General features: G+C 41.1%; 1 protein-coding gene across 8 annotated transcripts in view; it reads left to right on the forward strand.

Annotated features, from left to right (window-relative positions):
* The window catches only part of ADAD1 (adenosine deaminase domain containing 1), a 551,435-nt gene that overhangs the window by 368,823 nt on the left and 165,519 nt on the right, over nucleotides 1-17,093 (forward strand). For all 8 annotated transcript variants that reach the window (XM_029586923.1, XM_029586984.1, XM_029586949.1 and 5 more), the window contains one exon: nucleotides 7,101-7,227. In XM_029586923.1, the coding sequence (XP_029442783.1) occupies nucleotides 7,101-7,227 (127 nt within the window). The remainder of the gene's footprint in view (nucleotides 1-7,100; nucleotides 7,228-17,093) is intronic.

Genomic DNA, 17,093 nt, shown 5'->3' on the forward strand with positions numbered 1-17,093 from the left:
CTATAGGTTTCAGAGATCTGCTGTCCAGCAAATTTGATCTAATTGAAACCAACAGCCAAGTGGAGATGGGGTATGTCAATAAGCAGGGAGGTATGCAGTCATACCTCCTGTGTCAGGAAGCAGTCCATATCTGGTCTTGGGCCCTGTCCCACAGGATGGTGCTCATGGTTATGTACCTGGCCGGAGTGGAGGATATGTTAGCGGACAGACTGAGTCATGCCTTTAGACCCCACAAGCATTGCATATCTGATCTCTGATATGATGAAATGAAAACAAGACCAATGCCTTGGAAAAGGATTTATTCAAGTAGATTGTACTATACCCGACTCTGGCCAAAGTTTCGCTTTATGGCTGCATCAGGGGCTTTATAAAAGATACATTAAATATAAACTTTAATAACAAAGATAAAAACAACCCAACAAATTTGTGTAAAATGAAATAAATCATAAGGTGTCAAAATAAACTGAAAGGACCCAAGAAACAAATCGGGAGCCAATCAATAATGCTGGAAAGCAGGACAAACTGTAGTGATCATATAATCAGGGATTCTTTTATTGGTGTTAGCCTGACTCTGGCCGAGTTTCGCTGGAGCTGCCTCAGGGGCTACTGTACCAAAGGTTGCTTGTATTATCTCATATGTGTAATATGAGCGCTTTGCATCATATCAAATGGAATTGTGGTAGATTGATTTCAACATAGAAACAGTAACTTTGCAAATCAGAGTGTGATTGATGTTTTGAAAAAACAAACACCACTCTTAATGCGGTATATATCTTAGTCACGTAGTTAGGTGAAAAGAAACTAGTGATGCGATGTGGGATGTTTATATATAATTCTCGCGATCATCGTATAGCCCCTGAGGCAGCTCCTGCAAGAGCGAAACTCGGCCAGAGTCAGGCTAACACCAATAAAAGAATCCCTGATTATACCGATCAAAATAAACTGAAAAACATTCTTTGACAGGGATTAAATGAGGAAAGGTGGCAACAGGTTAGATATAGGAATGAAGAACAGAGGAGAGATAATGATTGTATGAATCAACATTACCTTTGACATTGAATAATGTCTTTGAGTATCTACTCAAATACAATATGTATTCTCTGGGAATATCCACTGAAAATAATAGTAAAAAATGTTTTAATAGAAATACCAACTGTAAAAATTGAAAGGAAAAATTTAAATTAAATTATTAAAAATCTAAAATCAAATATGTATATAGGAACATTTTTTGTATGTAGAACACAGTGATTTAAAAAATGAGTTAAATGAGTTTACCTGATTAGTTGTTTTTAAAATGGCTTTAAAAACATATCTTGATCAGTTGACCTAAAAAGGGTAATAAGATAAATTCTAGAATCATATGACTATAAAAAAATTTTTAAACACAATTAAAAAAATTAAAATGGGAAATAAAAATAAAATTAAAAGGATGCAAATTTTGTAAGCTATATGAATTTGTCCATTGGCCACAGACATCAGACCACTAGGTCCCCATCCATGTGGTTCTTGCTCTGTCTGTCATGTAAATATGAAGACAGACTGTATTCTGATCAACGGCCAAAACACTCCTTTTAAGAAATTTTATGAACTGTAAAAGCAAGTGTGTTATGTATGCTGCCAGATGTCCATGTAACAAGTGGTACATTGGTAAAACCATACAACCATTACACAAAAGGATAGTATAACATAAGAGTGCAATCAAAAGAAAAGTAGAGGGTAAACCATTAGTTTGAACATTCCTTGTTAGCTATTCATAACTTTGAAGATTACAAATTCTGTGTAATGTGCAAACCAAAACTGTCATGGAGAGAAGGCGACTTAGACAAGTTACTTTTAAGAACGGAGCAGAAACTAATTTTTAAATTTAAAACAATGTCTCCAGCCGGTTTAAACCAAGACATTGATTTTACTGTATCTTAATAATTCCAATAAATTACACAGCTAAGCATTTATATTTCTTTTAACTATATTTTAAGTTTTATTATCATCTATTTTTGGACAGTGATTTTTTTAATATGCCAGTTTTAATCAAGATATTGATTTTACTGTAATTTCTTAACCCAAGAATATTTTATTATAGTTATTTTTTTATTTACTACTTTTTATTTTTATCTTTTTCTTTTAATTTTTATCTTTTAGACACTTTCAATTTTATTATTTTTTACACAATGCTTTTTTGGTCTTTTAACCTGTTTAGAACACATGACAGTATAATATTGAAATGATAATTTTACCACTTTTAGTATTTTTAATCCAATATATACTATTTTATTTTGTCCAGTTTTTATCCTTTATCCCTAAAATGTTATATCTTTTTACCATAATTTTACTTAAGATGCTGTATAATTCACACAAACATCTGTTTTTCTATGAACACTGTGTAAGGATCTTTGGAATGATTGACACATCACAAGGAGGATATGATGTGTCATACTTTTTGCGCGCTTTTTGGAAACACAGGGTATATTTACTTTCTACTGATCACGATGGTGTTTGTTCCTAAAGGATATCTAAGGTACGCTGGCTACTCAAAATGACTGCACACACAAAAATCAGCACCAGATCAAATTCATTATATATTGGATAGTATGAAGCATGCTTTATTTTAATGATTAGTTTATCTTTTTATGTAAAAGAATCCTGGTTTCTAGACATTACTGCATAATCAATTCATAGGACAAACAATTTTTCGATGTTTTTGGATTCAGACATTCCATGACTAACATTTTTTTGCTATAATCTGGCTTGGTAATTTGGTCTCTCAAGTGGCCTCTTTCAGTATACTGTGCCATTACAATTAACATGTAATATCACATAAAATGATTTTTTAGAGTAACCAATGGTTCTAAAGCAATATTTAAATACATTTATATTCAAAAACCACACAGTATCGGGATGGGATATAATAATTTTCTTTAAAAGAATTTTAGGAAGCAGAACATTACAACAGAGCGCTTTGTTTTTCCCACGGCTTATTTTTAATTTTTAATGTAACTATATCATGGCATGAGTTAACATTTGTCGGGTATTGCAGACACTAAATCTTAAGACCTAATTTGAAAGGCTTTCACAATAAAAATCTGATTTTGCATTAAATAATGGCTACAACCGATACATTGTTTTTCCCGAAATAGATACAGAATCCTGCCGTTGAAAAGTGCCATCGCATGAAGTATAATAGAATACTCTTTGTTGTGGATGCAGAGACTCTATGAACTGATTACAAAGTTTCTTTCATTGAAAGATGCCCTTACAACACCCTTAATCGTGCACTCCGAGACTCCTTGAGGTGATGAAATTTATCTAATGATCCTTACACATAATGAATACAGTAGTTCAAGTAAAATATCAGTATAAATTCACATAGCTTACAACACCTGCATCCTTTTAATTTTATTTTTATTTCCCATTTTAATTTGAATTAATTGTTTAAAAAAAATTTTTAAGGTCATATGATTCTAGAATTTATCTTATTACCCATTTTAGGTCAACTGATCAAGATATGTTTTTAAAGCCATTTTAAAAACAACTAATCAGGTAAACTCATTTTTAACTCATTTTTAAAATCACTAATGTGTTCTACATACAAAAAAGTGTTCCTATATACATATTTGGGTTTAGATTTTTAATAATTTTTAAATTTAAATTTTTCCTTTCAATTTTTACAGTTGGTATTTCTATTAAAACATTTTTTACTATTATTTTCAGTGGATATTCCCAGAGAATACATATTGTATTTGAGTAGATACTCAGACATTATTCAATGTCAAAGGTAATGTTGATTCATACAATCATTCTCTCCTCTGTTCTTCATTCCTATATCATAAGAACATAAGAAAATGCCATACTGGGTCAGACCAAGGGTCCATCAAGCCCAGCATCCTGTTTCCAACAGTGGCCAATCCAGGCCATAAGAACCTGGCAAGTACCCAAAAGCTAAGTCTATTCCATGTAACCATTGCTAATGGCAGTGGCTATTCTCTAAGTGAACTTAATAGCAGGTAATGGACTTCTCCTCCAAGAACTTATCCAATCCTTTTTTAAACACAGCTATACTAACTGCACGAACCACATTATCTGGCAACAAATTCCAGAGTTTAATTGTGCGTTGAGTAAAAAAGAACTTTCTCCGATTAGTTTTAAATGTGCCCCATGCTAACTTCATGGAGTGTCCCCTAGTCTTTCTACTATCCGAAAGAGTAAATAACAGATTCACATCTACCCGTTCTAGACCTCTCATGAGGTCTAGAACGGGTAGATGGTCTATCCTGTCGCCTCCTTTCCTCATGTAATTCCTGTCAAAGAATGTTTTTCAGTTTATTTTGACACCTTATGATTTGTTTGATTTTACTCAAATTTGTTGGGTTGTTTTTATCTTTGTTGTTAAAGTTATATTTAATGTATCTTTTAGAGAGCCCCTGATGCAGCCATAAAGCGAAACTTTGGCCAGAGTCGGGCATAGTACAATCTACTTGAATAAATCCTTTTCCAAGGCATTGGTCTTGTTTTCATTTTGTCACATCCGTGGCTTTCCTTGACCGATTACAGTCTTGTTTTGTGGGTCCTTCCATATCTGATCTCCTGTCACTGGGGGAGTCTGGACGTGGATCTCTTCTTGTACCCTTGCAACAGGAAGGTACCTCTGTTCTGCTTCCTGTACAACAGGACACATGGCAAACCAGCCCCAGATGCCCTCACCTGGCATTGGGGTGAAAGTCTTCGGTATGCGCATCCTCAGATTCCCTTAGTAACAAAGAATCTCTTGAAGCTTTGCGAAGACAAGGGGACTATGGACCTCATAGCTCCTTATTGGCCGAGACAGGTCCAGTTTCCTTTCTTGCAGGAGCTGGCCATTCGGAAGCCAATCAGTCTAGAGACTGGCTTCCGAATGATGGAGACTGATCTCATCACATAAGATCTAGGCAGGTTGAGAGATCCCAACCTCCAGGCCCTGTCACTCACAGACTGGATGCTGAGAGGTTAATGTTGCAGCCACTTGATCCTTCAGAAGATGTCTCTGTTCCTGGTGGCTTCTAGAAAGCCTTCCGCTAGAAATTACTATGGACTGAAATGAAGGATGTTTTCCATGTGGTGTGAGCAGAAGGCCCCAGTTCAGTTCACTTGCCCTTCACAAATCTGCTTTATTACCTTCTAACCTATCGGAAGCAGGCTTGAAAACCAACTCCGTTAGTTCATGTGAGTGCAATTGGTGCATACCACCATGGCGCAGATGGTATGCCCATCTCTGTACAGCCTATAGTTATACATTTCATGCGGGGCCTGCTTCAACTGAGGCCTGCCCCTGTGTTTTGGGACCTCAAAGTGGTGGTAGCTCAGCTGATTGAAGCACCTTTTGAGCCGCTGCGCGCCTTTTGATCTGAAGTATCTGACCCTGGAGGATCATATTTTTGATGGCGATCATCTCAACGCACAGGGTCATCAAGCACCAGGCTTAATCTACCTTATACTAAGTTTTATCATGTGTAGTCTTGCGTACATACCCTAAATTCCTGCCTAAAGTGGTGACAGTCTTCCAACTTAACCAGTCCATCGTTCTACCAACATTTTATCCAAGCCCCATGCGTACCAAGGCAAACAAGTACTGCACAGTTTGGACTGCAAGCAAGCCTTAGCCTTCTATCTGGAGCTGACAGAAGCCCATAGACACTCCACTCAACTTTTTGTTTCTATTGATAGAAATAGATTGGACATTTCGGTTGCCCAACACACACTATTGAATTAGCTAGTAGATTGCATCTCCTTCTGTTATGCCCAGGCAGAAATGAATCTTGGGGGTCTTGTTGAGGCTCATTCTGTCACAGCCATGGCAGCATTGGTGGCCCACTTGTAAGCAGTTATTGTGGAGAAGATCTGCAAAGCTCTGATGTGGATTTCTCTCCACACGTTCACGTCTCACTATTGCTTAGTAGGGTTGGCCGCAATACTAGGTTTGGCCAGTCTGTCCTACGGAGTCTGTTTGAGGAATCTCTCCCTCCTAGTGCCCATTATTTAGGTTCAGGCGGTGTCCCCCTCTTCTGACCAACATTATTGTTGAGCCCGTTGGCACTTGATTGGGTGTTTGATCCCCTTTTATTTTGGGAGGGTGGGGGGGGGGGGGGGAACCTGTAGCTAGGGATTCACCCATGTGAGAGAAATACCACACTGTTTGTCCTTGGAGAAAGCAGAGTTGCTTACCTGTAGCAAGTGTTTTCTGATGACAATAGGATGTTAGTCCTCACGAAACATGCCTGCCACCCCACGAAGTTGGGTTTCTCTTGTTTTTTGATACATCTAATTCTGTTATAAGACTGAAGAGGGGACCCCACTTGGACACGTGATATAGGGCATGCTGGGCATGTGCAGTATGGCAAGTCAAAGTTGTAGAACCCTTGGAAGTTGTGGAATAAAAGCATTTTTTTAAATAAGATTTCCATGTTGGGGCTCCATCTGATATCACCACCCATGTGTGAGGGCTAACACCAGTAAGCAATTCTATTTTCATTAGGAAACAGTCATTGGGTGTTTGACAGCCATAATGCAGCTAAGCACATGAGGTCTGAAAATGGTAGGTGAGAAATAAAACACTTAAGGGTTCCATAGTTAGTTGAATTAGCCGGAAACAACTGTCCGCTAACTTAACTGGGATATTCAGCGATGCAGCAGCACCAGTGAAAATGCCCTGATGTCTGTTAACTGGCTAGGTGTAGCCGGCTAACTTTAGACCAGTCTTACAGTGTGGCTAGAGTTAGCCAGCTAGGTTAACCGGATAACTCTGAATATTTGAGTTATCCGGTTAACCTAACCAGATAACTCTGCTCCTCCTGGGAACGCCTGTTGCCTGCTCCCAGAACGCTCCCAATTTAACTGGCTATATTCTAGCAGGATAACTCTTTATTCTGCTGGGATATTGCCAGTTAAGATTTTTAAAATAGCAGCTTAGCCATTTAGACGGATAACTTTTTAGTTTTCTGTCTAATCTGCTTTTGAATTACATATTTGTTACAATGTATTTTTTTTAAATACAGTATAATGTAAATTATTCTATATGGGTAGTGAATTTTAGTAAGTAAAAACTGTTTTCAACTTTATTTTTTCTATAGCTGGGCATCTCTGGGAAGTTGTTGCTATAGGCACAGGGGAGTTCAGCTACAAAGGGAAAATTCAGTGTGATGGGCGACTATTACATGATTCTCATGCCATTGTGACTGCAAGACGTTCGCTTCTTAGGTAAGTTAATAAACTAAAAAAAAGGTCTTGCTACAAATGGTGCAATCTCTCAACTAATTACTGTGCTTTCTAATTTTAAAAAAAAAAAACCAATTAAGTTATCAGTATGCAATGGTTTGTCTTTAGGGAAACTACATTTTGTTTTTAGGGAAACGACATTTTATCTTTAGGGAAACGACTGTTTTAATGTATTTCCGCCCTGGAGGCGACTGTTCAGTTCCTTGTAAACCGGTGCGATATGTATTCTTTACAGGAACATCGGTATATAAAAATTAAAAATAAATAAATAAATAAATACATGGTGCAGTTTATTTTATTAAACTCAGTTCATTTACAACCATATGAGAAGATAAGTGGGCAGAAATATATTGACTTGAAGAAACTGGACAAATGGTTAATCATTTCATAGCTATGCATTTGGAAAGCAAAAATTCAGTCACGTACACATGTAACACCACCTTCACAGGGGTTCACCTTCAAGTGCTGCAGGGTTGGAGGGCAAAAAAACTGATTGCAGACCCAGATCAGATTTCATCCAATGAGGACAGTGTCTGCTATAAAAGCTAAGGGCATTTCACTCAATTCATAATAACAAACTGTCCACAGTTCTCAAAATAAAACCACATCTTCAATAGGTCCCAAAAAACTTTGGCCTGGATTTATCAAAATGCGATAAGTATCGCATGTGATAGCAAATGGGGTGTGTTTTATGCTAATATACAGTTTATTGCAATTTGTGCTAATTACCTATCTGAAGAGCTGTTAGTGCAAATTGTGATAACATTCTCATACTTTGTGATAACTGCCATACCTGTTGTATTTCCTGCATTCAACCACTAGGGGACCATTGTTAATGGTCCCAGGAAGCGAGAGAGAGAGAGAGAGACTAGCCATAATGTCCTCTCCCTAGATAGGTATTTGTATCCCTATGGGTGGCCCACCTAGTAACTCGAGATGAGGTTTAGGTATTAGTGTAGGGGGTTAGGGGCCACTTTGACATTCAACGTGAGACGTATGAACAGAACAGTGCTCTCTTGTGAACATTTGATGACCTACGGAGTGAGGAAACTCACTCCAAGATGATATTTGTGCAAGGTTCTCTCAACCTAGCTTGATGGACTCTCTACCTGGGTAACATCAAGCTAGGTGGAGAGAAAGAACATTGCCCAAATCTCATCTTTGGGTGAGTTTCCTCTCTCCGCAGGTCATCAAATCTTCACAAGAGACCACTGTTCTGTTCGTACGTCTCACGTTGAATGTCAAAGTGGCCCCTAACCCCCTACACTAATACCTAAACCTCACCTCGAGTTACTAGGTAGGCCACCCATAGGGATACAAATACCTATCTAGGGAGAGGACATTATGGCTAGCCTCTCTCTCTCTCTCTCTCTCTTTCTTTCTTTCTTCCCCCCCCCCGCCCTTCAGGAGAATTCACAAAATGCAATAAAACCTTACCACCCTGTAACACAAGCTATTGCACAGCTTAACACTACCGAAAAAGGTGTAGTTAAAATCAGCATTAAGTCTGTGCAATAGCACTTCACAGACTGGCAAACCCTGCCCCTAACTCCTTCTCTTTTTCAAATTTGCATTGCATCATTCAATATGGTGCTATCGCATGCGATAAGCCCTTAACGCATGCGAAAACGCCTTAGCGCATTTTGATAAAAGACCCTCTTTGTTAGGTAATCACTTATTTTTCTTAATCTTAAATCGCATCAATGGAATAGGTCTTCCCTCTCAAGTTCCCCCTAAGCCTCTTTCCCTTGAGGCCCGGATGCAGACAGGATACATTTGTCCCTTTTCTCTCCACTTGTTGACTGCAGATTTCCTCAGACGGGAATAGTGAATCTGTGGGCTGAAGTTCCATTCCCTCTAGGTGAGATGAGCTCTTAACAGAGAAAGGAATAGGTCTGAACAGAGGATAAGCAAAAATAAAAAATCTCACAACCTACCTCTGAATTCTTCAGAAACTAGCTTCAGGTCCAAAATTTCATACTCATTGGCCTGAATCGAGAGATGGATTTCTCTGTGTTTTTAGAAAGTTTAGTATAAATGCTGCTCAAGATGTGCGTCCCTCCATTGTTTGATGCACTTAAAATATATTATGTCTTTATCCTATATGAACAAAAAAGTTAAATTATTAGTGTGGTTATGACGTTTTTATTAGTTTTTCAGGGTATGTGTTTTAACTGCTTGAGCTAATTAATTTTTTGATGCTTTTACCAGTATGCACACTTTTTAACTTCATTTACTTACTCTTAATATGATTTATATTTTTTAAAATTATATATTTCTCTATGAATTCAGTCTGTATGCAAATATTTTTGCTTATTACCAAATTTATTTTAACTTTTATAAATTCATAAATACATTCATTTTATTACTTCTCACAGGACAAGCAGGATGGTAGTCCTCACATATGGGTGACGTCAGTGGACGAAGCCCTGCTACGGAAAACTTTTCTGTCAAAGTTTCTATAAAGCTTTGACGCTGGCACACTGAGTGCACTGAGCATGCTCAGCCTGCAATTATCCCTGTGACCACAGGTGTCTCCCCTCGGTCTTCTTTTTTCCACTCTGCAGTAAGCATAGTGGTTAGGAGCTCTGTGAAAAATTCTCACAATTTTTCCTCACGGAAACACTTACATTTTTACTTCACAAACGCTTCTTCCCTATGCGGGTCTTCCTTCGCATACTTTTAATCGATGCTCGGTGAGAACTATGCCCTGTTTTTCAGTCTGTTCCTGTCGCCTCACTACGGTTTCCCTGGCCTACCAACCGAATTGCGGCCTTCCCTCTCCCTATGTTTTCACAGGTAGCCGCACATAGCCTGCGAGTGTCCTCCCGTGACCCTCTGCCTTTTTATTAGCGCTAGTGGGATAGGGACTTCCACGGTTACCGTTGCTGCCAGAGCCTCTGTCGAATTCATACCTCAGTACCTTTGTGCAGTTGATTCCCTCATCGCTACCGTCGGTACCCTCTACCAGGCCGTTCTCCCTTTTTCGACACCATCGACACTCCTCTCCCCCCCACATGGTCTGTCGATGCCATCGATCCTCGCATCGATTCTTTCAATGCCATCAGTTTTCATCCATGGCGCTGATTTTTCCATCGGTGTCATCGATGCCTGGGCGGATGCCATCGATGCACACCTTGGTGTCGGTTCCGCCGACGCCCGTGGCCATGCCACTGAGGCCGTCGACACCTCCGCCATTGTTATCGTTGCTTTGCCCAGGCCATCGACATTTTTTCATATATATTTTTGACGATACCCTCTATTTTTATTTTTATTTAAAAATTTTTATATACCGACATTCATCCAGGATATCACATCGGTACACAGTGTAACGCAAACATACGCCATGCATGGCGCTTTACATTGAACAAATAAAACTAGGCTGCTCCTTGCCGCCATCGATACAGTCAATACTGACATAGCACCTACATGCAATGCCATCGCCTAAAAACAGTGCTCCATGCTTTGGGTTCTTTACTAAACCCCCATATTAGCCTACGACACTACATAGTGCCAGGAGCAATGCAGACCTGCTTGACAGTCCGTCATCATTCGCCATCCAAGACAGCGAGGGCATCCACCTCGGCGCTGGGGAAGGACTGGGCTGAGCACTGTGGCACTCATTGGCACCGGCACAGAGACTGTCCGCCACAGACGCCATCCAGCACATAGTTGCTATCCTTCTCTGTGCTGGAGAATGCCCGGGCCGAGCAACAACGCTACTGCCACCGCCACTGTTCCACACAGTGCTGGCAGTCCTCTGTGCTCCAGAATAACCACACCGAATTCCGAGGAATTCTGCACTGGCGTCATGATACATCGAGACGCTGCAAAGGGGGCCGGGTTCATGAGTCATGGCTCCCCTGTACCTGAGGCGTTCCCCACCGACACCGGTGCAGGGTTCTGATCCTCCACAAAATTACTGTGGTAGCGCCAGACACGCACAGCCTGTCTCCTCTGTACCTGCGCTACCATACCAGGTTACAGAGTTCAGTTGGATGTTTATGTCCTTCAGGCTATCCCTCGATGACTCCTGAAATCCACGGAGCCATCAATCTTCGCCGATTCGTCCTTCTGCGATCCACGACGGATGGTAAGTACTCTATTCTAATCCCGCTTCAGCGACAATCCCATTGACACCTGTTCTCTAAATTGGGCCATATGGTTCGAAAGATTCTAGGTCGTCTGGTCTTCCAAGAACTGTAGTAGTGTCACATATCGCTATTGCCAGCTATGTCAGACACAATACCAAGAGAACCTCTCTTCCAATCATTTGGGATTACATCAGGACATCCTCCCGTTGTCAGCAATGGGACTCTGTACTGATTAATACTCTGATTTCTGGTTCCTATTTAAGGACCGAAATTCGATGCATTCACTGATCTACTAAACACAAGATTCAGTAAACACTGTCTCAATTGCAAGTCCACCTCGAGACCTGGCGACAGGTCTCGACGTTTTCTTGTATAGCACACAGAAATGCAGGTAAGACTTTACTGCTCACGCTCCTGTGGGAGATTACATGATATCCAGATTACGTCAGCCTCGCCAGTTGTATACCTCCTGGTCTCTCAACTTGCCGGATATCAGAGCGGCCACCCCACTTTGTACCAAGGTTCAGGGTACAGTCCCCCGGATGCTACAAATCGCATGGCGGGGGGGGAGTTTTAATTTCACTATTCTTTCTTTCAACAGAAAATAGTTACTCTCCGCCCATCCTGGACCTCAGAAATATCAATTTTCTTCAGAAGGCACAGGTAAAATAGTATCTCTCGTCACCATGCTTCCATACCGCAGTAAGTAGGTTGCCTCTCTCCTCTAATCTTTCTATGTGCTTCATGGTGAATCAACAATATTACCATCCCAAGCTCTGCCGGTTGCATCAGCTTCGGCAATTTGGGTATTTCATTAAATCACTAGCAGTGACTGCTGTTTCTCTACGGAGTAAAACATCATTCACACTTTTCCTTGCATGGACAGCTGCCTAATAGTCAATCCAAGCAAGGAGCTCTATCTTCTTCATGACTCACTATAAATCTACTACCTGGGATTGCTGTTAACTATCATAAATCCCATGTAGCACACTTCTGGACACCTCAGTCACAACAAACTTCTGTCCATCAACCGCACAGACATTCTGACAAATTCCTGTATGTCTCTGCGCGCATACAATATAACCTCAGCCCCTCAATTCTTTCATTGTTGGACCACGGCATTTTTTCACCATGCACTTGCTCATAGGTCCAAAATTTGCTATGAGTAAGATTCAGTGAAAGTCAATTATCAGTGGACCTAAGCTGTTCAACCACTTTCATCCCTGATCCATATTGCAGATCTAGAACCAAAACCTAGACTGGTCCTCTCATGCTCGAATTTACTCAGGGTTGCAGAGTTCGCACTAACACCTTCTCACCCCAGTATGCATCTATTCCATTCCATGCAGAGTTTCACATCATCTTCCTGGAGCTTTGAGCCATGAGTTATGCCTTTATGCCTTACAATACTGCCTCTGCAACAAACCTTTTGTGCATACAGACAGACAGCATAGTGACAATGTGGTATTTCCAACACACAAGCACGCACAACCTCTTAGCTTCTCTGCTAGGAAGCTGCGCAGCTCTACCCTTGGCCCTTGCTCACTCCATGCATCCCCGGGCCACTTATCTAACAGACTTACTGAACGCACTAGCAGACCTTCTCCACATAAGTTTCCATCCTCTCAGATGGTCTTGGATTATATGTGTGATGAGGACAGTCTTCTAGCGCTGAGGTCAACCGAACTTGCCCTCTGTGTCTGAATCAAACCACACGGTGGACAGATTCTACTCTTTACATTTCTCCAATGCGTTCCCATGGACGCCTTTGCTGCAATAAAGGCCTCTTATATGTGTCTCTTTTGATGCCTCTCATAGCCACCCCCCTTATGCTGCACCGGGACAGGGTTCACTGTTCTCAGACCCACGTCCTGGCCGAGACCAGTATGCTTTCCCATACACCAGTAACCAATTCGCCTTCTCACAGGTCAGTTTCATATCATGAACTCACTGATGTTCTCAGGTACTGGTAACGTCTCAAAAACCTTCTACACATAAATCTTACCATTCAAAATGGCATGATTTACCACATGTAAAAAAAAAAAGGGTTTTACCCCTTTTATTTTTACACCACTCTTTTCTCTTACTCCCTCGGATTCTGCTCCCCAGACATCCTCCACATGGGTACGCCTCTGTTCCATTTGGCATACCACTTGGGAGTGGGGAAACCCGATTAACGATTCAACCCCTTCCGAGTCAGCTTACCATGGGTTATCCACTGAATAAGTTGCCTCTTATTTTTACTGGTTACGGAATGGGGCCTATATATTAGTGCTTACAAGACTCATGCGTTCCCCGTTCGAGCCTTGCCATTCCTCTCACTTAACAGTCTGGCATGGGAAATTCTTTCTCTCGTAGTCCTCACTTCTGCCAATAGGGTCAGTGAGTTCCACACCTTGTTACATAATCACCCGACCCTCCGTTCCCCCGCGACCGAGTGGTTTTATGTACTCAGCTTCATATCCCCCTTAAGGTAGACGCAGAATTAAACACCATAACGTTAAGAGCTTTCCTTCCAAAAGACGTGCAGAGACACTCTCCTTAGCGAAATCTCTGCGCACAAGGACACAGGTGACAGCCCATCAGTTCCTAACTCTGCCCGGCCACATGGCCTCCACAGTTCATCATTCCTATGGCCAGATTAGCCATGAGGGTCTCTTAATGGACGTTGAGAGTGCAGTGGCTACAAGCCATTCAACCACTGTCATCTCCAATTCAAATAACTCAACAACTACGTTCCTCTCTCCTCTGGTGGGAGAACACGGACAACTTTCTCACAGGCCTACCCTTCCAACAGCCAATTCTGCAAGTACTGATGCGTCCACCTTACGGTGGGGAGCGCACATAGGAAATCTCCAAACTCAAGGTACTTGGACGAAACTCGAAGCAACATTTCAAATCAATTTCTTAGAGCTTCGAGCTATAAGTTATGCGCTGCATGTCTTAAAGGACTGCCTTTCTCACGAGACTGTTTTGATACAGGTAGACAACACAGTAGCCATGTGGTACGTGAACAAACAGGGAGGTACAGGCTCGTATCTACTTTGTCAAGAAGCAGCACAGATTTGGGAATGGGCCCTGTCACATTCCATGTTTCTCCGGGCCACTTTTCTGGCAGGAATCCACAATGTAGTAGCAGACAGTCTGTCATCAATTCCAACCTCACGAATGGTCTCTGGATCCCTTGGTAGTGACCAGGATTTTTCAAAGTTGGGGTCAACCAAAGGTGGACCTCTTTGCATCCGAACTGAATCATAAAGTGGACAGATTCTGTTCCCTGCACCAGTGGAGAAACCAGTTAGCCAAGGATGCCTTTGCTCGCCCCTGGAATTCAGGCCTTCTATATGCGTATCCCCCGATATTGCTAATAACTAAGACTCTAGTGAAGCTACAACAGGGCAAAGGGTCCATGTTACTCATAGCCCCGTATTGGCCTCGACAAGTATGGTTTTCAATACTCCTTGATCTCTTGATTAGAGACCCAATTGGCCTGGGCACAGCACTCTGTCTCATAACTCAGGATCAGGGCAGGTTGCGCCATCCCAACCGTCAATCCCTCTTACAGCCTGGATGTTGAAAGCTTGATCTTGCAACCACACAGTCTTTCAACTACTGTTTTTCAAGTGCTTGTAGCTTCACATAAGCCTTCCACATGAAAAAACTATCGCTCTAAGTGGAAAAGATTCACCATGTGGTGTGCACAGAAAAGTATTAACCCTTTTTCTTGCCCCACTTCATCTTTATTAGACTGACTATGGCACCTTTCAGAATCAGGTCTCCAGACCTCGTCAGTAAGAGTACATCTCAGTGCAATCTCAGCGTACCATAATACAATAGGGGATGAGCCAATATCAGTACAACCTCTTGTTAGTAGATTTATGAGAGGTTTAATTCATCTTAAGCCCCCAATACGACCACCGATTACAGAATGGGACCTTAATGTAGTACTCTCAAGACTCATGCGTTCTCCTTTTGAACCCATGGATTCCTGTGATGTTAAATTTCTCACCTGGAAGACTATTTTCTTAATAGCCATTACATCTGCTAGGAGAGTTAGTGAGTTACAAGCACTTGTCACATACTCACCCTATACGAAGTTCCTACATGACCAAGTAGTACTCTGTACACACCCAAAATTCCTTCCCAAGGTAGTTACGGAATTCCACTTGAATCAATGCATAGTCCCAGGACAGCAGGATGTAGTCCTCACGAAACCCACCCGCCACCTCGCAGAGTTGGGTCCGATACATTTTATTATTTTATTTTTGGCTAAAGCTTATTGCTACAAATGAGACTGAAGGGGAGACCCCTGTGGATCAGGGAATTATAGCATGCTGGGCATGCTCAGTGGCCTCAGAGTGCCAGTCAAAGGTTTCTAGAAACTTTGACAAAGTTTTCCGTGATAGGGCTCAGTCAATGACGTCACCCATATGTGAGGACTACATCCTGCTGTCCTGGGATAACACCTATTACAAGGTAAGCAATTTTGCTTTCTTACAGATGTTACGAAGTTACAATGTAAAATAAGCCTATTTCTTATAGAATCCTCTGTTACTCTGTAAACCGGTGTGATATGTCAAATTGAACATCGGTATATAAAAAAAAAAAATACACAAATCTACGTTAGCATTTTATTTGTTGTCTTAGATGTCATGCTTTTAATTATTATTTTTTAATTTAGTTATTTATGTATTTTAGCCCCTGAGGCAGCCCCAAATGTAAGAGGTGAAACTCGGCCAGAGTCGGGCTTGTTTATAGAACCACGTCTCCATTGAATAAAGTATTCTGATCGGACATCTGGCATCTATTCCACTTTATTACCCTCACGGCATTCATAGATAGCCTTCCTTATTGTTTTCTTGGTCCAGAAGTACTGATTGGACACTGAAAATCCTTTTTTTTTTTCTTTTTTTTTTTCCAAGACGCTTCTCCTTTTTCCCACAGCTTCCTGATTATAGGGAAAAATAGAGCAGAGAGCTGTACTGTGTTCTTGCCTGATTGACCCCTTTCCTGTGTTATGATTGCATGGGATGGGGAGAGGAGGTGGGGCACAGCACAACCCTTAGTTCCTGGTGGTTCCACAGAGCTCTACAGCAATGCCCTCTGGGTCCTTCCCCCCTCCCTCACAGAGTGCTAGGCTAGGACCCGAGAGAGTGGCTACGGCGAGCCAGTCGTATACAGGAACAGAGGAGGGGATGACACAAAATTATTCAAAGTTGTTAAATCACAAGAGGATTGTAAGAAATTGCAAAACTGGAAGAATGGGTAAGCAAATGGCAAATGAAATTTAATGTGGGCAAATGCAAAGTGATGCACTTAGGGAAGTGTAACCCAAATTATAGCTTCATAATGCAAGGTTCCATATTAGAAGTCACCACTCAGGAAAAGGATCTAGGTGTCATCATTGAAAATAATGTTGAAATCTTCTACTTTGTGTACAGTAGCTGCTAAAAAAGTAAATAAAATGTTAGGGATTAATAGGAAAGGAATGGAAAATAAAACAGAGAATATCACAGTGCCTCTGTATCGCTCCATAATACTACCTCATCTTGAATATTGTGTGCAGTTGTGGTTACCACATCTCAAAACCAGATATAACAAAATTAGAGAAGGGCAACCAAAATAATGAAGGGGATGGAACCATTCCTCTATAAGGAAAGGCTAACGAGGTTAGGACTATTCAGCTTGGAGAAGAGACGGCTAAAAGGGGGAGATACGTTAGAGGTCTGTTAAATGAGTGGTTAAATGAGATAG

Source organism: Rhinatrema bivittatum, chromosome 1 (genome assembly GCF_901001135.1).
Source record: "Rhinatrema bivittatum chromosome 1, aRhiBiv1.1, whole genome shotgun sequence".
In the NCBI taxonomy this organism is placed as follows: Eukaryota; Metazoa; Chordata; class Amphibia; order Gymnophiona; family Rhinatrematidae; genus Rhinatrema; species Rhinatrema bivittatum.